Consider the following 27,013-nt stretch of genomic DNA (forward strand, 5'->3'; position numbering starts at 1 on the left):
TTAATTATTTGGGCCAAGGCTACAAGCACGTATGTGGCAGACCAGGAATAGAACCCAAATTGCATCCTCACAGTCCAGTTTAACTAGTAAGACAATGATTACTTTTTTCAAACACAAAGGTATCAAAACCAAGAAAGCAAATAAAATAGGACTGACTTGCGTAGCTAATAGAGTAGATGCTGCTTCTTACAAGCAACATTTCCCCTGGGACCACTTTCCCTACCATGAATTGTCCACTTGGTAACAGCAAAATAGCCGCTGCATAGCAACATTTGTGCTGTTATGATGTCACATCCAGGGGCGGAAAGTGTGGGGGTGCATTGCACCCCAAACTGCATCTTTTCACTCCCCTCCCGACCCTGGCCCTTCAGCACACCTCTAGGGCACACAGACCTGTCCACTTGCTCTGTCTGACAGAGCCTGCATGGACAGCATGTGTAAGGGGGCATTTGTGGGTAGGGTCTGAAAGAGAGGGATTTTTTGTGGGAGAGGGGAACTGGGGTTGAGGGAGCAGCAGAGGTGCAGCTGGGTTTCCTCCTCCCTTCCTCAGCATCTGGCTTGCAGATGGGGGCAAGGGGAAGATTGCTATTTTGTAGTGGTACTTGGGACACACCCCCAGCCCCCATGCACTGAGCTGTCCCCTCCATCTCTGTTGCCAGCAGCAGGGTGAGGGTAAGCTATTTTGCAGTGGGGGTTCAGGAACCACCCCCCCTTTCAGTCTCCACTCCAGGGGACTGACCTGTCCTCTCCCCCAACTCCGGTCTCCGCTGTCTGTGCTAGGAGTCACCCCCCTCCATTGCAGGTTTCACATGATGCCCTCTCCAGGCATCCATCTCTTGCCAAGGTAGAGCATGAAACTGCAAGTGGGAGCATCCTCAGCCTGTCCCCAGCAGCTGAGCTCACTCAGCTGTTTTGCCAACTGGGGGCTCCCCTGCCCATTCCCCCAAACTTGGGGTTCCCCCACTCCACAACTCCTTCCCGTACAACATGGCTGCCCCACTCCTTCCAAAACACCCTTACCTCTTCATATGCCTTTGGTTAGACGACACTCTCCATAACAGCAAGTCACGTAGGAGCAATATAGCAAAAAGGCACTGATATGTTGCTACTAATGAGCTTTTACTATATTATATAATATAACTTACACCTAGCATTATGCACTTTATCGCAAGTGAAATCAAAATGAAGAAAAGCAATAATACCTAAATGGATGAAGTGTCAGAAGAATTATTTGGTGTCTCGAAGAATCAGATTAACCAACTTTAAACTTCACTACACATGTTTTCTCCCGAATGTGTCAAACTTCAACTGGCTAATTGAGAAAGTGATTTTATACTTCTCATTCAATTGACATTTGCAATTTTATCTGCACCAGCCTGGTATTTTTTAAACAAACATCCATTTCTACTAGCCTTCCTAGACATTTCTAATAATTTCAGATCATATCAAATATTTACCCAATAGAACAGGCTAGTTTAATAGCTGAATAAATTACAACAGTGGTTTTCAACCTGTGGTCCACAGACTCCTCGGGGTCCACAGACTATGTCTAAGGGGTGACTATGAAAATAAAGTTTCAGACCCCAGAAAAGGCATTCTGTTTTTCTGATCAATCAAAAGTATGTGAATACCCCTACAGGTCAAAACCCAGAAGTGTCGTCATTACCTTAGAAGCCCCCAGTTTAGTGCCCTTTCTGACGCTGCATCAAATGTCTTGCCGAGCACGTGCAACATTTATAGCTGAATTCTGTTCAGTCAGTTTTCAGTCTAAGACTTCTATGATAGGGGTCCGCAGACCACAGGTTGAATTTCCAAAGGGACCTGCACTTCCATTTGAATTTTTTTTAAGAGGTCTGCATATGAAAAAAAGGTTGAAAACCACTGAGTTAGGAGGTAAGCACCTCCTGTAGAAGGATATGTCAATCTATATAGAGCTTTGTCATGTCAAACAATAGCTGTTTTACATCCGTTGTCTGACCACTGGAAACATTCTGAAATAAGATTAAAAATAGTATTTCCACTTCCTATGAGTTTCTTGTGTTTTCCCCTTTGTGTGTTTCAATAGTAATTCCTCTTGAATGTGTGTCTTCCAGGACTAATCAGTCATCACTGTTAGCAGCCTAATTGCAAAATATAAAAAAAAAAGTCACCATTCACGAAGCAAGAATTGAAAAACATTAAGAAAGCGTCTGCTGTAAAGAGCTCAGAGACTTAAAACTAGGTGCAGCGCAAAAACAGGGAACTGGTCTTCAAGTAGAGTTTATTTTCTTTTTAAATTCTTGTACTTGTTGAACAATCTTTGCAGCCTTTCACTATCAAAGGATAAGAATTAATGAAAAAATAAGAAGCAATATTTTATTTCAAAACAGGTTTTATGGTTTGTGTTTTACATTGGGGGTGGCTTGAGCGATATTAAACAGATGTTCTCAAACACAAATTAACATAAATTAGATATGGCATGAAACACATACAATTAGTTTCTGCTAAAATGTGGATTATTAGATCCATCTCTATGACAATTTTTTACCCTTTCATTGGACATACTGACTAGTATTTTAGTAATAGGGTAAATATCCAGTAAAATGTCTGGGGCAATGGGAGTTGTGTAACAAATTTCACTCCAAAAATGTACCCCCCAAGTATATGGAAATAGGCATTCCATCTGTCAAAACGAAGCACACGTTTTTACTTCTCAGTCATCATCAACTGTTGGCTTGATTGTCACTCCTCTTCTTATTTGACCCCAGCCAATTAAACTGCAAAATGAAAAACAAGTTGAAGTTATCTGTAATTGTGTTTAGAAAATATCCAAAATGCATACCCTTTAGCCATGTTTTTATTAGGAGTACTCACACAGGTTTCAGAAGTTTCTGAACTCCCCCCTTCCCTCCCCTGCACTGCAAAATCTTAAAGAAGACTGGCTGCTGGAAGCATAGGAGAGGGGAGAGTAATGGAGAGACCATAAGCAAACAAGACTTTTTCTTAAGCTATGGGACCATTTTTTAAAATGTGCTGTTAAACAGAAGTGCACACACAAAGGTTTTACTTGCCCGTAATTGCCTAGTTAACTGCAAATGAAAATGTGTTGATAGCTTTGATGCAAAGCTTTATGCGCGTTGGAAAGCAATCCTTTTAAAGAGAAAGGAGAACACCTTAAAAAAAAGGAATATAATAGTTCAATTTTTGAGGTCAACATTTCTCATGGAGGGTGTAACCTGAACACTAAGTTGACATAATTCTCAAATTGTTTTTACCACTTGTACTGGGTAATGGAAAAATCTTCTCTCTTACTACTTCCCCAACACACCCACTGCTTTTTAAAAAATTCACTAATTCTTTCCACTAGCTCAAGATGCAGCTTCAGAGAAAGCTTTTAAAAAGACTGCAATATCACCTTTCCAGCCAAGAGGTGGTGCATATAAATCGATGAAACTGCCTTTAAGACTTTCCCAACTCCTTGAAAGGAGCCGTGTCAGAATCTGATGTTAGTCTTGAACTTGTCTGCCATGACTCTGGGCTCTCACACCTCTCAGAACACAATTCCCGGAAGAACAGTGTACGTTGATAAAAATGGAATTGAAGTAATTAATCCATCATTTCAAGCCTTTCTAGGCTGGACCCCACAGCTGGGGCAAAGCCACACTCAGGCGCTACATGTCCCTGGTGTTGTTGCTGCATTTTGCCTATTTGTCCATTCTCCCAGTTTTAACCCCTGTGCCTCTTTCTGTAGGATATTTTATTTTCCACTATATCCCAACTGCCCCTCCCCTTGTTCTCTCATTCACTTCCCTAGAAAATCTGAGGAAGGGAGTGTAAGAGGCAGAGTTCTCTTCGCCTTCCTCTGTACCAGCTGTCCCACTCTTTTCTTCCTAATTAGATCCTTCCCAATTTCTTTGTTCTTGACCCAGTCCCTCTCTCAGTTCCTTTCCTTGCTTGGTTTTGTTTTTTCTCCTTTCCTTTCCCCTACAGTATAGTTGGCAACACGTGAAAAACTGTGCCACAAACAATTCTAGTAAAAGGGCACCTGAGAGCGCCAGCTCCAACAACAAGAGATCTGTGAGCATTTTGGTGAAATACAGGTTTGTTTCAAAGGAGGGAAGAAGAAACAGAGGGGAAAAAAATGCACCAAAATGCATATAAAACCCAGTGGCTAGCAAACCACAGATGTGACAAGTCATTGCTGGAAAATGTTGCTTATCTTCTATTCACATAGCTCCCCTTCAGCTTCCCCCATTTCTCTCTTGGTGCTCATTCCTTCCTTATCTGCCAGCAAGTGTGCGCTCCTCTCCTCGCTACTTAGTAGCCACTCCAGTAATCCCCACTAGCTACCTCTCTACTCAAGGCATTTGGCTCCCAGCTCTGCCTGCTGCTGAACTGACGTGCAGAGACAGTTACGGAAACAGCTAGCAAGGTGTAACTGCCTGCCACAGTGATCCAGAAAACTGGACATGATTATTTCCCAGAATAGGTGTTCAGAACCCAGTATGTCTCAGCCAGATCAGGACTACTGGGAAGTACGTTAACATACCTTTTTCTCCTTCCCTCAGTGTGAGGTCCACACGGGGGTGTAGGGGCTAGGATTGCTTAGTGTTTCTGTGCTAACTTTATTCTCTTATGGGAACAGAGAATATACATTCTAGGTGGGCAGTTGCTTGAAGAGAAGCCAGGCAATAAGCTTAAAAAGGAGCCTCCAGCCATACTGCTCCCCAACTTTAGGGAGGAATAGCTCAGTGGTTTGAGCATTGGCCTGCTAAACCCAGGGTTGTAAGTTCAAGCCTTGAGGGGGCCATTCAGGGATCTGGGGCAAAAAAAAAAAAAAAAAAAAAATCTGTCAGGGACAGCACTTGGTCCTGCTGAGAAGGCAGGTGACTGAACTCGATGACCTTTCAAGGTCCCTTCCAGTTCTATGAGATAGGTATATCTCCATATTATATATAATTATATTATATCCTGCTACAGGATGTTTTTGGGTAACCCACCAGCTACATTATTCTTGTAATCTGTGCTGACCAATAAAATTGATACCTTCAGTCTCACGGGGGCCAGAGAAAAAGGGTCCTTGGAGGTCAGTGTCCCTTTGTTCCCTTGTCCTCCCCACGACACATACTTTGCAAAGCGGCATTGGCAGTGACATGCAGGTGGAACTGCTGAGCCCAGGCCCACAGGCTGAGAATTACTGTTTTAAGATAAACCCAGTCTTAAAATGTATCCTTAATTTTTATTTGGTCTTTGGCATCACTGGGTTAAGAGTTCCTGCTGTTAATATTACTGTGGTATGACTGTTGTCAAGTCACAACTCATGGCATCAGAAGGTTTATCGTGCATTTATGTTAAGCAGCGCACAGTCTATCAAGTACTGAATTTTTCACTATTCTACTTTTAACATTTTTGAAAAAAGTGTCCCACAGAAATAGTGATTAGGTGCTTAGAGAATTTAGAGGAACAAAAAGGAATTCTACAGTAGAGGCAGACAGTAGTGGTGTCAGTGCAACACAGTAGTATCAAGGGATTATTTTGTCATTGTATTGCCAACTTACCGCCAGTGTTTCTCAACTCTTCGACTAAGGGCAATTTTTTCTCCTACTTCTGTGCACACAGGGTTAGTTAGCACTATCTTGCCCAAATCAGCCTTCACCGCGCTAACTCTTCCTCCAGTAGACAAGGATCCTATATTTACCATTAGAACTTCATTCTTGGATAGTTTTTGCACCTGAAATAAGATATAAAGAATTCTGTAAGTTTTCCTTTAAATATGCAAGTAACTTATAAAGTTAATAGCATTTTGCAGCCAATACCTAAAATGAAGGGAAAAAAAAAAAAAAAAAGATTTTATATCTGACTGCTACAGCCAGATTACCAAAGAAAAATACTAACAGAAAGGGAGGCAAGCACCAAATGTCTAGGACCATGCCACACATGAATATGATGAAACAATGTCCGTTTTTAGACACATGATAAAGTGTTTCTCATTTTCATATGAATGTAGGAGAAATATAAAAAGGCTCAGCACAAATAATATTCCAGATTACTTGCCTCAGACCCATCTACAAAAATCAGTCTGCCTTTTTCTGGGAAATAATTGTTTTAAGGTTGCATATACTATATAGAAAGCTAAAGTTTTTTACCCCATAACGGACATCAATATAAAACAGATCCTTGTGCCTTTCTTTCCTTTCACCAAATATAACCACCAAAATAACTGTTCAATCCAGAGTTAGTCACAAAGAGAAAATCCAAAATGACGGCAACCCTTTTCCACCATTAAATAAATCAGCATGAAGCAGTTTTCATAGCTTTTAAGGCCAGAAGGAATCACGATGATCAACTAGTCTGACTTCCTTCACAACACAGACCATGGAACCTCATCCAGTAATTCCTGTATCAAGGCCACAACTTCTGAGCTATAGCAGGGGTTGGCAACCTTCGGCTCGCAGCTCATCAGGGTGATCCGGCTGGCAGGCCGCGAGACATTTTGTTTACGTTGACTGCCCGTGGGCACGGTCGCCCGCAGCTCCCTGTGGCCGCAGTTCACCGTTCCTGGCCAATGGGAGCTGCGGGAAGCAGCGCGGGCTGCTGGGATGTGCTTGCTGCTGCTTCCCGCAGCTCCCATTGGCCAGGAACGGCGAACCGCAGCCACTGGGAGCTGCAGGGGGGCCATGCCTGCGGGTGGTCAACGTAAACAAAATGTCTCGCAGCCTGCCAGCAGATTACCCTGATGGGCCGCGTGATAAAGGTTGCCAACTATAGCATACCTTTTGGAAAGATATCTAGTTTAGGATTAGAGACTTCAAGTGATGGAGAATCCGACACATCCCTAGATTGGCAAAGTATTAGGATGTACATGAAACTAGCGTGTTCATGCATGACTAGTTTTGCAGCTGATGAATGGAGAAGAGAATAGCAAGGAGAAGGAACAAGGATTACCAGCATCTTTGGAAGACAAGCCAACTTTAAGAATCACAAGGCTTCAAATTTCTTTATGTTACCAGGATATGAATTTCCTCCCCCTGTTTAAGGCACTCTTACATAGTATTTAAATTGACATGTGCCATTGTTTTTTCCCTCTGAGATGCAAACATTGTGTATGGAAACCAGGAAGAAAAGAAAGATGAAAGTATGCATAAACACTTACATCTCAATGGAATTAATTTCCAGAGGGTTAACAGAGTAAAAGCTGCAAAACAAAAAAAAGTCTGACAAATACCATGATAATGTCCTTTTAACAGAACAGGTACAAATATACTAACCTTTGCAGCTTTCTTGTCTCCCTCAGTGCGCACACCTAGCAGTCGCCTAAGCAGGAAATAGGAAATTTCCAGCTCTGTGAATATTTCGGGGAGTGCTCCAACTGCACCAAGAACCTGCCCCACCATTCGGTCAGCCCGACATAAAGTTGGGTCAATTTTAGTGCCAACACCTATTACAGAACAAGACAACGTCTGAGGAATAATTGAAAAGTAAACATCATATTTATACGCATCAAATACATTTAAAGGAGATCTACAAATGAAATTAACCATTATTCTTTGTGACATACTGAACGTCCCCACTACCCAGCTGGAGATGGGCATTCAGCACATTAAGAACTGAACTCCTATTTACTCTTTTTTAGGATCTGTGAACTCTAACCAGCTATGATACAATGCCCCAGGATTCATCATGCTGGTGGCAGCACAGAAAATACAGAAGCCTGCTGGAGCTAACCAATGTAATTTAGATAAATAACTAAATTTTACACTATTTGGTACCTTTTTAAAAAGCTTAATTACATATATACATATTAAAAAGGTACACACTTGCTGTGGTAGTCACACATTAGAATTTCATGTAAATTGTAATAAAACCCTCCCGCCCTCCCCCCTTCTAGGAAGTGTACTGTTATCTGAAACCATCAAAATTTTCAAAAATAGGCATGAGGAGAAAAAAAATCTCTTCATTAAAAAACCATTCTTACCGATTAGGCCTCCAGGAGCAGCATACTGTAGATCGTTGTGTTCTGCAAAAAGTGACACAATTTTGGAAAAGATTGGTTTGCACATGAGTTTTCCTTCACTGTCCTTGGAGACAATACCAGGTCTGACTTCAAGTTCCTGGCCTACCTAAGTATAATGGAGAAGAAGTGGTCAGATGTTTCTGTTTCACCAGCTGGTGGTGGGAAAGAAGAGTTATTTTTCCAATAGTTACATAAATATTAACAGCACTGGGCTGTTGCCTCACACAATTATAGTGGTACTACCTGGAAAATCAACACAACTTTTAAAAACCTCTGTATTACACAGGTAATAAAAAGGTAGTTACACTACCTTCAAATGTACTTTAAAAAGTTGATTACATTACATGATCACTCTTAGTTTTAGGCCCAACATTTAAATTTTAACTTATTTTAATTTAATTTTTTTCTTAATAGTACTGCAATCCGAAACACTATATTACTGAGCTAGTGTACGAAAAACCAGACAGTGTAACAATGTAGTTTCACTGTCCAAGCAAAAGAATGTAGATCAAATTGTATAAGTGGTACATAAACTTGATTTTTTAACTTTCCAGTTTAATAATCAAGGATGTTATTTTTAATAGACAGAAAAGACTTGAAAACTTGTTCTGATAATAGTACTCCATACCAAAGCAGAGTATTCAGTCATATGCACTTTTAATGTGGAGACTGAGTGCATAGATAGCACACACTCCTTATCTTTATTTAGATTTATCAGAACTTCTCAAACTCCAACTTTTTGAAATTATATTTAGTAAATAAAATAAGTATGCACATGCAAGAAGGGGAAACAGCACCCCCATATTCATTGCAAGGAATAGAAAGGGACACCACCATCAACTTTGGAAAAAAATCACTTGTCAATTAAAAAAAAATCGTTACTAGTAAAAACCTAAGTTAACTATAACAAAGATAGAAAAAGGGGTGGTTGGTTTTTTTCTTTTTTGGGGGGTGTGGTGGTGTTGGGCACGGTCAGCTTCATTGTTTCCCTTTTCTGTTTAGCTTTCAAACAGCAACAATGTGAATGGAAAACATTTTAAAACAGGATTATGAAACCACGAGCAAAGACAGGGGAACTCAGGAGCAGATAGTACCTGAAGCTACTTTCAATTAATTTTTTTAAACTGACTATATACCTTTAAATTGCTTTGTATTGACCATGAAGAAACACCTATTATGCGCCTACTCATTATTATAACTAATGAGGTGTTTGGAGGAAAGTGTGTGTGGGGGGGGGGGGAAGAAGAGTAGCTATTACCTTTAATACACCTTTTAGAATACTACCGCCAGCTACACCACCCTTAAGGTCATCTACTTCACATCCAGGCTTGTTGACATCAAAAGATCTAATTACTGAAAAGAACACAAACCCCATTATTAAGATATATAGAAGCTTGACTAATGACACTTATATGATGTTTACAATTCTTGTCTATTTTTTTTTTTTTTTTAAATTTACTTGCATCAAACAATGAAAATACCTCACTGTATTCACCATGCTATGCAGTCTGTTGCATGCAATTTTTTCATAAGTTTTTAAATACTACATGAACCATGGGTCAGATTAAGCTGGTTAAACCCAAAACATGTTAACACATTCTGGCAAGGAATATCCACTGTTCTTTAACTACAATTTTAATTAATTTAATTCTCAGTAAATATATCTATCACAAACTAATTAGTATTTAAAAATTAATTCTCAGAGACATGCAAACAGAGATATCAGTGCATAAAGGAGGAGGTAATGCTACATCCAACTTTATCAGAAAAACTATTCACCAAGTTGAAGAGGACTAAATCAGAGAAAAATATTATTTGCCAGTTTTTAAGAAAGTAAAATAAAGGAAAAAATATTCTTTAAGCACTATTCTACAATTTATAGTGTTCAGAAGTGAAAGCACAACATTTAAACTCCTGCATGCTTACGATTTAGGTAAAAGTAATGAAATAAATTTGTGCTTTAAAATTAAAGACCTAATCACGGTCCCGTTGAAATGGGAGTTTTGCCACGGACTTCAATAGGAAAAGCTTTTTCTAAATTCTTTCTATTACAGACTTACCTGTTTAATTCAAAAACTGAATTATATATCAGATCCTTTTTAAAAAGGCTGACCACTTCGAGAATACTGGAGGAAATCCTAGCACTTGTAAGAGAAAATGACCTTTGCTTTTATCCTCATTTGTAACAGACCGACTTTGTTAAGTGCTACATACAGATACACTCTAGATTTCAGCGTTTTATGTAAAATACATTTAGAATGGATGAAATGAATAGGAAGATGGTCTAGAAATGAACAAAATCCAATGCTTTAACATTTTTGCCCAAGTGACGTAACATAATACTGAAGCGTGCCACTTGGAAAACTGACTGGGGAAAAAAATGGGTGCCGGCATATCCACTCCTTGCGTCTTCAAGCCATATCTATTTACTGCCAAGAGTTTTAACTGCAATAGAATGCAGCTTGATTTTCAGACACCACAAAGTTGTCAGTGCTTAGCAGAGTAATCTAATGTATAAAGAGCAAATCTGATTTAGAAATCACTCTGCTTCTTTCCGCAGACCTGAAGAAGAAGAGCACTGTGTAGCTTGAAAACTTGTACCTTCCACAAACAGAAGTTGGTCAAATAAAAGACATTACCTCATCTACCTTATTTCTAAGATAAATTTTCACTGCTGTTTTCATATTATATCCACATTAAAATGCCCAAATCAAAGCAGTTCATTTATATATACAGTAACTCCTCATTTAACGTTGTCCCGGTTAACACTGTTTCATTGCTGATCAATTAGAGAACATGCTCATTTAAAGTTGCACAATGCTCCCTTATAACCTTGTTTGGCAGCCGCCTACTTTGTCCACTGCTTGGATAAAGAGCAGCCCGTTGGAGCTGGGGGGGGGGGGCGGTGTTTGGAACCAGGGTGGACCAGCAGACCCCCTATCAGCGCCCCTAAGTTCCCTGTGTAGCAGCCGCCCAGCAGGCTATCAATTGCCGGGCAGTTCAGCTGTCCTTCCCCACACTGCCGTGTGCTGCTCCCGCCCTCTGCCTTGGAGCTGCTCCCGGGAACCTCCTGCTTGCTGTGCAGAGGGGTGCTAATGTCAGGGCGTCATCCCCCCTCCTCCTGTATCCCATTTCTACAGAGAGGGGCCGGGGGGAAGACACGACAGGGCTCAGGATAGAGGGAGCTTTCTGGCAGCAGCGACTGCCTCAACTTGCTGATCTACTTAAAAAGGCAGTGTACTTAGAGTGGGGTCAGCGCACTTAAAAGAGCAATGCACGTCTCTGTCTCTCACACACACAGGGTGTGTGTCTCTCTCTCTCTCCCATGCTGTGTCTCCTCCCTCCATTCGTGCTGCCTTGTAGAGTGTGAGGCTACATTAACAACAGTGTGTTAACCCTTGAGGGCTCAACCGAGTGCTAGTTCATCATTTAGCAATAAGGCATTCCCTGGCAAATATGCCACCCTCTGACTCCACCACCTCAACCAAGCTTCACAATCATCACTGCTGTGTACAGTATTTAATTGTTTGTTTAAAACTTACAAAATTCCCCTGGAACCTAACAACCCCCCTCCCCCATTTACATTAATTCTTATGGGGAAATTGGATTAACTTAAGATCGTTTCGCTTAAAGTAGCATTGTTCAGGAACATAACTACAGCGTTACGTGAGAAGTTACTGTAGTCATATTGTGTATACACACACACACACACACACACCCCACTCATATTTAAGATTTCAGGAAATAGAGAAGCTTGAAATTCCTAGTGTGCTAAATGCTCCTCAGACCCTCTTTGTAGCATACCCTCCCAATATTAGCATTGTCTGAAAGGGTGGTTAAACATATAGATAAGCTTTAAACATTTACATACCAATAAGTCTTGGTTCTGATGTGAAGTCTCGCAATGGGACTGGAATTTTCTTTACTATATATTCACAAACCACCTCAATGTTGTATTTCAGCTGTGCTGAGATTGGAATAATAGGAGCTCCTTCTGCAACTGTACCTACAACAACAAAAATGGAGTAGTCTTACATCAGACTTTATGGTAGCATATACCAAAGCGTATATGAGTATCCATGCCACATTAAAACCACAAATGAAATTTCAGGGACGATTTCTACATATTTTCCCAAACCAGAAGTCCATAAAAACAACATGACAAAAGTGTCAGGTCATATTTCTTTTCATTTTTTTTTTCCAAATTAAGCCACAACTACTCTTCAAGGTAGTACAATATGGCTTGTACATTGCCTATGGGTAGTTCTGTGTGTTTCAAGTGGGAGGCCTATACAGTTTGTTCTCCAAGTGAGCTCTGGAGGCAGTGTTTTACTCTAGGAACAAGCTGCTTCATGCTTGATGATCAAGAGTGGCATGACATGAGTTTCAGCCCCTTAACCTGAGATAAACAGCGTATGTACTGGAGGGGAGGTATAGAGTTGTGCATGTACGCACTGAAGGGGCAGAGTTACCACAAAGAGGATAAAAAACAGATCTTTCATGAAAACAGATTTGGACTTAGATCCCTTAGCCCCATGACCACTAGACTTTAAGGGCTAGTTTACATTAGAATCGCTACAACGGCGCAGCTAGTGCAGATGCTCTATAAAGACGAGAGAGAGAGCTCTCCCATCGGCATAATTATTTTACCTCCCCAAGTGGCGGTACCTATGTTGGTGGGAGAGCTTCTCCCGCCGACATAGCACTGTCCACACTGGTGCTTAGGTCGGTGTAACTTACGTCGCTGACGGGGGTGGCTTTTCCACACCCCTGAGCAACTGAAGTTATACTGATATAAGCACTAGTGTGTACAAGCCCTAAGTTTTAGTTTTTATGACCTGGTCAAACTGCATTCTAACAGAAACACAGTAACTTGTGGGGACTGTAAACAGACCACAGCTGGGAAACCTCTCTCTGCGTGAGGTTTGTGAAAAATAAGAGGAAACAGAACAAGCAGTTAGGGCCAAGATGCAGTGAGAGAACAGAGTTGAGATATCCTAGAGAGGATGAGAGATCTAAAATATTTGATGCATCAGTAGCAATTCCATACTTCAGATTGCAATGAGATTTACGCTTAAAGTAAGACTAAAATCCTTGATTCATACTTTACTGATTTAATTTAGCTTTCAAATTCGGCACAATAATTCTTCAGACAACTGTATGTTCTACACTTTTTTTAGTGAAATAATATTAAATTTGAAAAAGATATTTAAAAATTGCTCCCTTTTTGAAGTTTCTCCCTGACTCAATCACATTTGCTTGACTTTCTCTAGCTAAATAACCTCAGTCTCCACGAATTTCAAAATTCACACATAAAAGTACCTTGGACGTAGGCCACTTATGAGATTTTAAACACATGAGAAGTTGTGTTCCTTGCACAAGCCAACAATTTTGAGCTACGCAAAGGTTATATAACAGGACTGCTCAGACCTGTCAACCACTTCCATTTTCTGATGCTACTATCTTGCCTCCATAGCTGGGTTTTGCACATACCCCCATTGAGCCAGGGAACAAGGCAAAGCAGCAGAGGTTCTGGGGAAATGGGAAATAAAAATCAGAAGGGCATTGGGGAAGCAGAGGGATGGGGTGGTTTGCAGGGGTGTGTGGAGTTTGGGTCTAAGGCTAATGGCGTGGAAGCCCAATATTTCTGAGCCAATGTTCCTACACCTGAAAAGCTCCCCTAGAGCTGCTGCCTTGGTCCCCAGCGTACCACAGTAACAGCATGATAGAAAGCTCATGGCATTGAGAGGAAGCATGGGAATAAGGGAAGAGGAGCCAGAGCGTCTGTGAAATCCACTAGAGACTTAGCGATTGCGACTGGTTCTATGTGGAAGATGCTCAGATACTACAGTGATGAGTAGCAATATAAAACCCCGAGATACATAGTTTAGCTTGGTGGGCCTGAAGCAGGGGAGTAGCTCAACTCTGACATTTGGCAGTGAATGGACTGTGCGTAAAGGGAGACCCAAGGAAAGGTGTGAGAAAGAATATGGGGAGAAGAAGTGAGGACTGGCTAGAATTCAAGGTGCCCAATGGTTGAGGTAAGGAGAGTGGAGATAGACAGGCTATCAACAGTGGAACAGAAGTAGCTGAGAGGGGGAACTTGATTAATAGAGTCCATTGGGAATTTTTCAACAAAACTGTTGGTTAGAGCACCTGCCTGGGACATGGAAGACCCAGGTTCAAGTCCCTGCTCTGCCTGATCCCGCTGGAGCGGTTTCATTTGTATAATTAAATATGTATTGAGAAAGAGACTGAGTCTGCAGCCCCATGGTTAGGACACTCATCTGGGATGTGGGAGTCTCAGGTTCAAGTCAAGCCATTTTACAACCAGTGATGAGGGTCCCCAATTTGTGTGTTTGGGAATAACCCTTAAAATCCATTAATTGTAGCAGCAGGGAAGCAGAATATAATGCTCCTAAATTCATATTTGAAAGAAAGATCTTATTGAAATAGCTAGAAGACAAAACATTACACACAACTCTTTTTTTTTTAAAAAAAGCTACAAAAGCCTGACTCATCTGCTAATTCTTTGAGCTGGAAGTCAGGTTGTCCTGACCAGATAATGCTTTTCATGTCAGCCTAACTCCCAGCATTGAAGAATTACACAGAACTGCCAGCAATACTGCATTTCTGCTTCTGGAAACTTACCTTGTACAAATGCAAGAATCTGTTCATACTGTTCTTTAGCCTGGCTCTCCTTTACCAAGTCAATCTTATTCTGTAGAATTAGAATGTGTTTCAATTTCATGATTTCTATAGCAGCTAGATGTTCAGAGGTCTGGGGCTGAGGGCATGACTCATTACCAGCTGGAAGGGGAGGGGAAAAAGTGATTACGTACAGTCATCTATAATAAGGATACACAAAACAGTGTGGACATCTACCACCTCATTGTGTGCTTGAAAAAATATTGCTTGCTTAAAAGTCAACAAGTCGTTATTTTTTTTAATTGTGTATGGTTTAGTGCATTCTCTTCATGACAGACACAAAAATGCCAAGAGCCCTAAATTTAATGACAAACCAAAAATTCATAAAGCACATGGCTATTAAGGTTATCAATACTGTTTGGGTTCTACTTCCCAGGAAGTCACCTTTCCCCTAACGTGGGGGGGTGAGGGAGGAAGGAAGAGGCATTAGTAGAGGGCTCTGATAACTAGAAATTAATTCTCCTATCCCTTTGGTTTGAAAATACTAAAGTTCATTGGATTTCAGGGGTATATAGATATCCATCCACTCATGTTTTTGTCAGAAAAGGTGATTGGGAACTACTGTATGTTTAAATATATATCTCAACTTTACATTTGAGTTGTATGTAGTTTGACACTGGGCAGTTTTATTTGGCAGATTGTGTACACACACACACACAGACACAAATGGTGAGTGAGTTCTACTAAAACATATACAGTAGAGGCCCACTTATCCGACCCTCCATTATCCGGCTCTCTGTATTAACCCAACAACCAGGGCACAAAGATAAGAAGTGCATCTGAAGAAGTGAGGTTTTTACCCATGAAAGCTTATGCCCAAATAAATCTGTTAGTCTTTAAGGTGCCACCAGACTCCTTGTTGTTTTTGTAGATACGGCTAACACGGCTACCCCCTGATAGATAAGAAGTGGGCAATCTCTCTTGTGGCCGCTAGATGGCACTGCAACCTCGCACTTTCCCATTCTCCGGATTATCTGAATTTTTGATTATCCGATCTAATTGGGACTGGGGTCAGATCGATAAACTGGGTTCTGCTGTATCTACTTCTGCCATTGACTTGCTGTCTGGCTATGGGAAAGTCATTTAACCTCTCTGTGCCTCAGTTACCGCCTGTGTAAAGAAAGACAGCAATCACCCCCATTTCTGAAGTGCCTTGGTGAGCTATAGATGAAAAAGACTAATTACTACTTATTATTAAATATTCCATGGCTATCTCAGACACTTAAAACAATGCTAACTTGAGTATATTATTGTTTTGTTTCCCAAATAATATGTGGTCTGACCAGACGTAACATAATTCATAGTTGAATTTATTTTGGTGTTGCATTATTATACTATTCTGCGCATTTATAAAAATGAAGTTTAATTTATTTCACACCCTTTACACACCTGCTCAAGTCAGATTAGTGAAAGTTCTTCCTAAGTCAGTCTATCAACTGAAAGACTGGCCCAGACGGGGTCCTTTGATTCGGTCCACATCACAATGGATTTACCATTGCTTCCCATCTCACCCCACTCTCTCTTGATCATCAATACTACATATTTAAAGTAATAGAAATGGCAGATAAAACAACTGAGAGAAAAGCAAGCCTGCTCAAATAGGCCTAAGCATCTCCAAAATGAAAATCTAGCTTTATTGTACAAGTAAAAACAGTCCCAAAATTTCATCTCAACCAACCGCTCCTCTGCCATCATCCAAAAGGTCAAATATCGCTTCAGCTATTGGACGAGTCAGAGTGCTCAAATTCTGTTGCACTATTTCAAACGTATCTATTTAAAGGGCATGATATTCTCTTTCATAGAATATCAGGGTTGGAAGGGACCTCAGGAGGTCATCTAGTCCAACCCTGTGCTCAAAGCAGGACCAATCCCCAACTAAATCATCCCCAACTCTTTCTACCATTGTAGCTTTAAAATCTTCTCTTTACACAAGACTCAATGAAATTCACAATTTTTGTAAAGCTGGTCGCTCATTACCCTTTGTATTATTTTTAATGTCAATATTAGGTTGTTGTATTATGTTATAAAAGAGGCTCAGCTTCCCCACCCCAAATATTACCTATCAAAAGCAGCGCTGCATCCATGACTGCGGCACCGTTCAGCATAGTAGCCATCAAGATATCATGGCCCGGACAATCAACAAAAGAGACATGCCTGTTGCGTATGGAGGGTAAACACAAAATAACAAAAGCGAGTTATTGCCAATTAAACTGACTGGTTTGCATGAAGTGATCAGTAGGCACACAGTTAAAGTATGTAAAAAAACTACACATTATTTCAAGTCAAACATGGAAAGGTGACATTTTGGAACTATGTTCATATGAACATAGCTAAATGAACGAACTACTTGTTGAAATGTTAAGATTCAGAAAAATGGACAGTTCTACATGTATTTTATGGGATGCAATATTTCTGTCTTTCAGAAACTTACAAACCAACCATACATAGTTTAAATGTATTAGACTAAGAAGATCCATGCTGGACATAGCACATTCCCCTTTTTCACTTCTTATCTCTTCTAAGAGCTGTCTGTCTCCATTTCCCTCTTTGCAAGGTTATGCATGTTCATTCTGAGCCTAGCCTGAACTGCACCACATCTCTAAGATTGACCTGTAACTGTCCAGACTCAATCTTTGCGTTTACATTGTGTAGGCTACAATAATCCGGGCATTTCAAGTTCTTGTCTGCATTTAATGGGGGAATCTTTATTATTTGACACCATGCCACAGAAAAAGGACTGTTTGCCACTTCAGCAATAATATTTTAAAAAATTACTGTAGGTAAAATAAGCAGTACGTCAAAGAAACCAGTGTTTAATTATTTGTTTAGTGCTAGCTTTCTAACTGTCACAACCCACCAAAATACTCTATTAGAACCAGTGTTCAGGTTGACGGGAATCTGACAAAAGCAAGGAAATTCGGTTATGAGAAACTGTCCTCTACACTTAAATACAGACTAAGGTCTGATTTTTATAACCACCCATGTGACTATTTTCATCTGAATAATCCCAATGAAGCACCACAAATAACTCCTGAAACTTTTAAACTTGCATTCTGATGTTACACTTTATCAGGAATTGTCTAAACAAGTCTCTCTCTCATCGTTCTCCTAACACAAAGCCGATCTCAAGTTTTCATAGGTCCAGTTTAAAAACCCTTATTTTTCTATCTCTGGGGAAAAAATGACAAAGATATACAGTTTACATTAGGTTACAGTCTAAAAATAAACTTTAAATTTGTTCACACCTCTGACTTAAATTTAATTCAGGTTACAAGCTAAAGAGTGGCTTTTTTATTCAAACAGCCCTGTAAGCAATATGGTATTGGAAATTTTGACTTTTTTTCTGTTGCGTCTCACCACCGGTAAAAAATTCTGTGGATCAAATTAGGTCTTCAGTCACATCTGTGCAACCTCATACTCTTCAAGATCTCTAGATACTACAGTGACGGGTATATTAGAAATGCCAGCATAGAAGTTGGGCTCAGCAAACTGCAATTTAGTAAATGCTGAGTAAGCCAAAATAAAATATGGCACCTCCTCTCAATTGTACTGGCTCCTCAGAGGTAATAGGAGTAAAAAGTATTTATCACTTAAGTAAACAGAGGACTGAATATACAAACAGACTTATGGAGAAACAAAGTACCATTTTTAAACAATCGCTTGAAGAGTACTTCAACTATATTGAGGGAACTATGGACAAAGCAAGAGCAATTGAAATCACTCAATTCAGATCAGTCACCTGATTAGTTTAAAATTCCCTTTGGTCCCAGGAATATCTGTAGGGAACTCATCTGGTGTACTACTTCCACAGGACCGGTAACACTCTGGTCGGGAGCAACTGGGGTCATCAAGTTTGTAAATCTGCAAGTATAAAAAAAAGGTGAAAAACAGGCTTAACCTAGCAGTGGCCATTTAAGTACTTTCATACAGTTAACAAAAGAGTCAAAATAGGTACATTTAGATTTATAGTAATGACTAACCTTAGCGTTGGCATAACCCAGCTTGATAGTGATATTTCTTTCCAGTTCATTTTTGAATCTAACAGTGTGAACTCCAGAAATAGCTTTTACTACTGTTGACTTTCCATGAGCCACATGACCAATTGTGCCTACATTTTAAAAGCAAACATTAATCAATGAAGTTTGTGCAACATTCTTCTACAAGTAACACACACAGTTACAGAGACTTGTCAAACTTTCAACATCAATATCAAGGACCCAGTTTGCACAGGACACCTGTAAGCCCTTGGAGCCTGTGGGTCCAGAGCTTCCATTGTAAGCATGTACAGATTTCTTAACTAGCTTTTCACAGCAACTTACTACAGTAACCAACTGTTCTTGAAATGAGCTCCATGTGGACAGACCCTTGCATCCACATGGAGCTCATTACAAGACCAGGGTTTTACTCAGGCAAAGCCCCCACCAAAGTACACTTCCCCTTTAACTAAAAACATTTCATTCCCAAGATCTTATACTGCAGTAGTCATCTTGTACCGTAGTGGCCTTCTTTCAATGTAATAAGGACTTGACATGTCTCCTTTTGTGATTAACACTAATATTTAAAAGAATACTGCCTGTTAGTTTAGGCCCAATGGTTGTTTTTATAAAAACTTTCAATACAAGCATTTATTAATTTTCTCTGTTTCATTAGAACAGTTTTTGTTTGGATATTCCTAGTAGAATTTTTAACTAAGACTTTTCAGCATGATGCATGACAACAAGAATGTGGCCAGGTCTACACTACCGCAGTAGTTCGACAGCTGGCAATCGAACTTCCGTGTTCGATTTATCGCGTCTGGTCTGGACGCGATAAATCGATCCCGGAAGCGCTCGCCGTCGACTGCGGTACTCCAGCACGGCAAGAGGAGTACCGTGGAGTCGACGGGGAGCCTGCCTGCCGCGTGTGGACCGCGTCTGAACCGCGGTAAGTTCGAACTAAGGTATGTCGACTTCAGCTACGTTATTCACGTAACTGAAGTTGCGTACCTTAGTTCGAATTTGGGGGTTAGTGTAGACCAGGCCTGTGTTACAAAAGCATTTGTGATTAACTTTGTTTTTCTTACCTATATTAATTGTAGCTTGTCGGCTTATGACTTCTGGTGAGAGAGGTGTCAGCTTGGTAACATTCTATATGGAACAGATTTCATAGTTTATTTACAATATTCTTAAATAAGAACAGCCATAGTGGGTCAGAGCAAAGGTCCATCTAGCCTAGTATCCGGTCTTCCAATAGTGGCAAATGCCAGGTGCCCCAGATGGAATGAACAGAACAGGTAATCATCAATTGATCCATCCCCTGTTGGCCATTCCCAGCTTCTGGCAAACAGAGGCTAGGGACACCATCCCTGCCCATCCTGACTAATAGCCATTGATGGACCTATCCTCCATGAACTTATCTAGTTCTTTTTTGAACCCTGTTATAGTCTTGGCCTTCACAACATCCTCTGGCAAGGAGTTCCAAAGGTTAACTGTGTGTTCTATGAAAAAAAATACTCTCTTTTGTTTGTTTTAAATCTGCTGCTCATTAATTTCATTTGGTGACCTCTACTTCTTGTGTTATGAAAAGTAAATAACACTTCCTTATTTACTTTCTCCACACCAGTCACGACTTTATAGACCTCTATTATATCCCCCCTTAGTCGTTTCTTTTCCCAGCTGAAAAGTCCCAGTCTTCTTAATCTCTCCTCATAAGAACATAAGAAAGGCCGTACCGGGTCAGACCAAAGGTCCATCTAGCCCAGTATCCTGTCTACCAACAGTGGCCAAATGCCAGGTGCCCCAGAGGGAGTGAACCTAACAGGCAATGATCAAGTGATCTCTCTCCTGCCATCCATCTCCACCCTCTGACAGACAGAGGCTAGGGACACCATTCCTTACCCGTCCTGGCTAATAGCCATTAATGGACTTAACCACCATGAATTTTTCCAGTTCTCTTTTGAACTCTGTTATAGTCCTAGCCTTCACAACCTCCTCAGGTAAGGAGTTCCACAAGTTGACTGTGCGCTGCGTGAAGAAGAACTTCCTTTTATTTGTTTTAAACCTGCTGCCTATTAATTTCATTTGATGACCCCTAGTTCTTGTATTATGGGAATAAGTAAATAACTTTTCCTTATCCACTTTCTCCACATCACTCATGATTTTATATACCTCTATCATATCCCCCCTTAGTCTCCTCTTTTCCAAGCTGAAGAGTCCTAGCCTCTTTAATCTCTCCTCATATGGGACCCATTCAAAACCCTTAATCATTTTAGTTGCCCTTTTCTGAACCTTTTCTAGTGCCAGTATATCTTTTTTGAGATGAGGAGATCACATCTGTACGCAGTATTCGAGATGAGGGCGTACCATCGATTTATATAAGGGCAATAATATATTCTCAGTCTTATTCTCTATCCCCTTTTTAATGATTCCTAACATCCTGTTTGCTTTTTTGACCGCCTCTGCACACTGCGTGGACATTTTCAGAGAACTATCCACGATGACTCCAAGATCTTTTTCCTGACTTGTTGTAGCTAAATTAGCCCCCATCATATTGTATGTATAGTTGGGGTTATTTTTTCCAATGTGCATTACTTTACATTTATCTACACTGAATTTCATTTGCCATTTTGTTGCCCAATCACTTAGTTTTGTGAGATCTTTTTGAAGTTCTTCACAGTCTGCTTTGGACTTAACTATCTTGAGCAGTTTAGTATCATCTGCAAACTTCGCCACCTCACTGTTTACCCCTTTCTCCAGATCATTTATGAATAAGTTGAATAGGATCGGTCCGAGGACTGACCCTTGGGGAACACCACTAGTTACCCCTCTCCATTCTGAGAATTTACCATTAATTCCTACCCTTTGTTCCCTGTCTTTTAACCAGTTCTCAATCCATGAAAGGACCTTCCCTTTTATCCCATGGCAGCTTAATTTACATAAGAGCCTTTGGTGAGGGACCTTGTCAAAGGCTTTCTGGAAATCTAAGTACACTATGTCCACTGGATCCCTCTTGTCCACATGTTTGTTGACCCCTTCAAAGAATTCTAATAGATTAGTAAGACACGATTTCCCTTTACAGAAACCATGTTGGCTATTGCTCAACAGTTTATGTTTTTCTATGTGTCGGACAATTTTATTCTTAACTATTGTTTCGACTAATTTGCCTGGTACCGACGTTAGACTTACCGGTCTGTAATTGCCAGGATCACCTCTAGAGCCCTTTTTAAATATTGGCATTACATTAGCTAACTTCCAGTCATTGGGTACAGAAGCTGATTTAAAGGACAGGTTACAAACCTTAGTTAACAGTTCCGCAACTTCACATTTGAGTTCTTTCAGAACTCTTGGGTGAATGCCATCTGGTCCCGGTGACTTGTTAATGTTAAGTTTATCAATTAATTCCAAAACCTCCTCTCGTGACACTTCAATCCGTGACCGTTCCTCAGATGTGTCACCTACAAAAGCCAGCTCAGGTTTGGGAATCTCCCTAACATCCTCAGCCGTGAAGACTGAAGCAAAGAATCCATTTAGTTTCTCTGCAATGACTTTATCGTCTTTAAGCGCTCCTTTTGTATCTCGATCATCAAGGGGCCCCACTGGTTGTTTAGCAGGCTTCCTGCTTCTGATGTACTTAAAAAACATTTTGTTATTACCTTTGGAGTTTTTGGCTAGCCGTTCTTCAAACTCCTCTTTGGCTTTTCTTATTACATTCTTGCACTTAATTTGGCAGCGTTTATGCTCCTTTCTATTTGCCTCACTAGGATTTGACTTCCACTTCATATAGAAGCCATTCCATACCCCTAATCATTTTTGTTGCCTTTTTCTGAACCTTTCTCAACCAATATAGCTATTTTCAGATGCGGCAACCACATCTGCAGATGGTATTCAAGATGTGAGCATACCATGGATTTATACAGAGGCAATATGATATTTTCTGTATTATCTATCCCTTTCTAAATGATTCCCAACATTCTGCTCGCTTTTTTGACTGCCGCGCACATTAAGTGGATGTTTTCAGAAACTATCCACAATGATTCCAAGATCTCTTTCTTGAGTGGTAACAGCATTACTTTGCATTTATCAACATTGAATTTAATCTGCCATTTTGTTGCCCAGTCATCCAGTTTTGAGAGATCTTTTGGTAGCTCTTTGCAGTCTGCTTGGGACTTAACTATCTTGAGTAGTTTTGTATCATCTGCAAATTTTTGCCACCTCACTCTTTACCCCTTTTTCCAGATCATTTATAAATATGTTGAATAGGACTGGTCCCAGTACAGACCCCTAGGGCAGTGGTTCTCAAACTAGGGCCGCCGCTTGTTCAGGGAAAGCCCCTGGCAGCCGAGCCGGTTTATTTACCTGCCACGTCCGCAGGTTCGGCTGATCGCGCCTCCCACTGGCCGCGGTTCGCCATTCCAGGCCAATGGGGGCTGCAGGAAGCGGCGCAGGCCAAGGGATGGGCTGGCCGCCCTTTGTGCAGTCCCCATTGGCCTGGAGTGGCGAACTGCAGCCAGTGGGAACCGCAATCGGCCGAACCTGTGGATGCGGCAGGTAAACAAATCAGCCCAGTCCGCCACGGGCTTTCCCTGAACAAGCAGCGGCCCTAGTTTGAGAACCACTGCCCGAGGGCACACCACTATTTACCTCTCTCCATTCTGAAAACTGACCATTTATTCCTACCCTTTGTTTCCTATCTTTTTACCAATTACCAATCCATGAGAGGACCTTCCCTCTTATCTCATGACAGCATACTTTGCTTAAGAACCTTTGGTGAGGGACCTCCCAAAAGATAGATATAATATTTATCTAGTAATTATTCTGTTAACAAAACTCTTTATAATAGCTCTAAGTGCTCATACTATTAGGGATCCCCCCCTTTTTTACAGTACATAAAATAGGAAAGGAAGAAAGGGAACTACAAAAAGGCCTACATCATATATGCTACCCAGTATATACAAATTAAAGAGGACAAAATTAGCAAGCAAACTTTTAGGCTACAAGCTAAGTTTCCTCCAAGCTGCATGGCAGCGCAGCAGGCAGGGAGAGGCGCCTCTCCCTCAGTCCCCATCCTGGCCCCAGAGTTGCTGGGGAGGGAGTCCTCTCTCCCCGCTGCAGCCCCAAGACAGCCTGCACCCCAAGCCCCTCATCCCCCGCCCCACCCCAGAGCCCTCATCCCCCCCACATCCCAACCCTCTGCCCTAGTCCTGAACCCCCTCCCTTAACCTGAACCCCTCATCCCTGGCCCCACTCCAGAGCCCACCCCCCCCAGCCAGAGCCCCCACTCCCCCATTCCGCAGCCCTGAGCCCCCTCCCACATTCCGAACCCCTCAGCCCCACTCCCACTCCCACCACACATCACCTCCATATTTGTGCACATAACAAAATTAATTGCACACATGGATGTAAAAAATTAGAGGGAACATTGCCTACAAGTAAAACAACTGTAAATTTAGATTGGGGGAAAAACAGCTATTTAAAATCAATCTGTTTATTCCCACCTGGTGTAGCATGGAAAAGTTCTGTCATCCAAAATCTCCTGTCTCTATAACAAAGCCTTTTATCTTATAAATGCTGTTTTTACACAGTCCAAAAATAATATTTAACTATAAAATATCTATGAACTATATTAGGCAAGTGCTGACATCCATGTGAGTGTCCTCTTATTTTACTTTTTAAACTGTTTATAACTGATGAGGTCCTGACCCAGTACTGTGTTCCATGTGGGCAAACCACAAAAGCTTATGCCCAAATAAATCTGTTAGTCTTTAAAGTGCCACCGGACTCCTTGTTGTTTTTGTGGATACAGACTAACATGGCTACCCCCTGATACTTGGCCCTCCAGGTGCACTGGTGTACCCATGCAGAGCCCCACTGAAGTCAACAGAGCTCTGTATGAGCAAATCTCAGTGCAGGATTGAGGCCTCTGTTCTTATGTTAGTGCAATGAAATATATGCACACAAATGAGAATGCTGATGTGGATTGTACATTGTGGGCACAGATGCTGTTTATATGGGAAGGTACGTAAGCGCTGTGTACAGTATGAAAATAAATTTATGCTTAGCGTTAATTGCGCAATAGCTTGAATTTACTCATAACATTTTAAAGGAAGTCACCCAAGTTTTCTTCTTCACTGTAAAAGCCATTTAATGAGCCTGTTCAAAGAAACACTCACATGCTTACTTAACATGCCATGACTAGTCCCATTTAAGTCAGTAAGCATAAGTGCCCTGCAGATAGCACTGTGTAGGAAGATGACAAGTTGAAGGGAGGTAAATTTTGTAGTCACTACAACTGCTCACAGTGCATAAAGTTAAGCATGTGTGTAAATTTTGCCAACACTGTAGCCTAGAACTGGACTTAAATTAGCCCTTTACAAATCTGAGTACAAATATGAAACCAAAATTTAGGAAAGGACTTGAAATTTCAAGACCCTTTCCAATCTGATCTCCCAGCTATGCCTATCATCCCTCTTTTCAGTCCACAATGTCATTATCAGTGAGGACTGGGGAAAATATAGGACCCTTGTAAAGGGATCATCACTACACTAGCATTTATTATTTGTTGAGCACCAGCATGCTCTGGGCTGTATATAACATAAAATAAAGAATCCTTGCTCCAAAGAGCTTATCAATATGTCCTTATGAACTACTGAAGACTATTCTATAATAAGGGAGACTAGCTCAAGGGGTAAATAGGAAGGCCACCAGCTAAATTAAAGCCCAGGTAGATAGCAACTGAAAGGTCTTCTGATGTATCTATTGTAACCTATATGAAATAAGTTGGATAATCTTGGTTAATCAACTAATAGACGGATTGCCACGTTGAAAGGAGACTATAACTGGTCATTTTGGAAGTCTCAACAGAGTGTCAAAGGACTGGTCTATACTGTGCCCACAGAAACAATGCCCCCAGTAAATTAGGGTAAAGGAGAATTTTTAGCACCACTAAATACTGTATTTTGTCGGGGTAGAGAACTTCCATTTTCATTACTGTCAAGTCAGCACTATCCAAGAGCACCATACTCACACAGGTTGGAAGATAAAAGGTACTGACGATGCTTACACAAGACAAAACACAAACTAAGCAACACGCAGCCTTCCTCGTTATCTATGGTCTCCATCACGCCTATCTAAACACCTACATTAGGCCTAACATCGGGCATCAAGCCTCAGAAACACCAAAAACTGCAGATTTCTCGGGGGTGGGGCTGAACTCTGGTCTCCGATGTTTTTACAACCCCTCCCCCCCACGAGTCATCACCAGCAGGATCCACGCTCCCCGCCCTCCTCCCACACTACAGGGAGCTCCCCTCAGCTCCCCTCCCCACACGCTGCCTCCGCCTCACGCCGCAGCAGCGCCCACGCGGCGCGTCCCCACTCCCCACAGGAGGGCCCAGACAGTGGCATGAATTCCCCCTTCCCCCCGTTGCCCGACCCCGGGTCCCGTCCCCGCAGCCCGGCGGCTCGATAAGGGGACGGTTCCTCGCGCATCCCCGGACAGGCCGATCGGAGACTCCGCCGCCCGAGCGCGCGCTGGGCTCCCCCGACCCGCTGCCGCCGCGCGAACAGGCCCCGCACCCTCGGGTTCGGGTCTCACCAGGGTGGCCAGGTCCTGCCGGGAGAGGTGCGGCTGCCCCAGAGTCACTCCCGCCTCGTCCCCCGCCATCTTGCCCAAGAGGAAGTGAGGAGCCCTGCGCGTCCGCCTGAGCCCGGCGCTACACGGGCTGGGGGCGCCGCCCGCTCCGAGTCCGACGCCGCGGGCTACGCGGGGAGCACCCGGCCCAGCCTCGTCCCGCTCTGCTCTTCACTGCTCCAATGGGGGCACCAGGGGAGCGCGGAAGTGGCGCAGGCGAGCGACGGGGCAGCCCCAGGAAGGACCCCGAAGCCGGGTGATGCAACCGGCATCGGGAGAGAGCCGGCCCACGTGCGCGTGTCGCAAGAGGTAGACCAACTGCGCATGCGCGGGGCGCCGGTTGACTGCGCAGGCGTATTTGTAGCACCTAGGGAGCTCAGTTAGAGCAGGACCACATCTTGTGCTAGGTGCAGTACGACACATAACAAAGAGTCCCTGCCCCATGGAGTTTACCATCTAAGTATGTGATGTTGCTCTTTTTAAAACAGCAATTGCAATGAAATGTGTCAAATTTGTATTAAAAATCACATATGGTGAAAATATCTAATGCAGTAAAAGGGCAGCATTTGACAGGAAATAAGCTAATTTTCTTTTACAGTAAATGAACGTTTATGGTTTTTAGTTTGGTTATATATACAGCTCTACATTACATTACATAACTGATGTTTATTAAATGAGCATTGTTAAACATTCCAGTTAAAAGAC

The 27,013-nt window shown here is 41.8% G+C and overlaps 1 protein-coding gene across 1 annotated transcript; it reads right to left on the reverse strand.

Moving 5' to 3' along the window:
- Nucleotides 1-2,283: 2,283 nt before the first annotated feature.
- Nucleotides 2,284-26,348, reverse strand: EIF2S3 (eukaryotic translation initiation factor 2 subunit gamma). Its single transcript, XM_065400617.1, has 12 exons — nucleotides 26,273-26,348; nucleotides 19,764-19,827; nucleotides 18,682-18,809; nucleotides 18,441-18,562; nucleotides 16,761-16,855; nucleotides 14,645-14,803; nucleotides 11,865-11,999; nucleotides 9,252-9,346; nucleotides 7,955-8,099; nucleotides 7,248-7,417; nucleotides 5,538-5,710; nucleotides 2,284-2,756 (listed from the first exon to the last, which is right to left on the reverse strand). Exons 1-12 carry the CDS (start codon nucleotides 26,339-26,341, stop codon nucleotides 2,693-2,695), a joined length of 1,419 nt encoding a protein of 472 aa, XP_065256689.1. The 5' UTR covers nucleotides 26,342-26,348; the 3' UTR covers nucleotides 2,284-2,692.
- Nucleotides 26,349-27,013: the final 665 nt, after the last annotated feature.

Source organism: Emys orbicularis, chromosome 1 (genome assembly GCF_028017835.1).
Source record: "Emys orbicularis isolate rEmyOrb1 chromosome 1, rEmyOrb1.hap1, whole genome shotgun sequence".
NCBI classification, from domain to species: Eukaryota; Metazoa; Chordata; order Testudines; family Emydidae; genus Emys; species Emys orbicularis.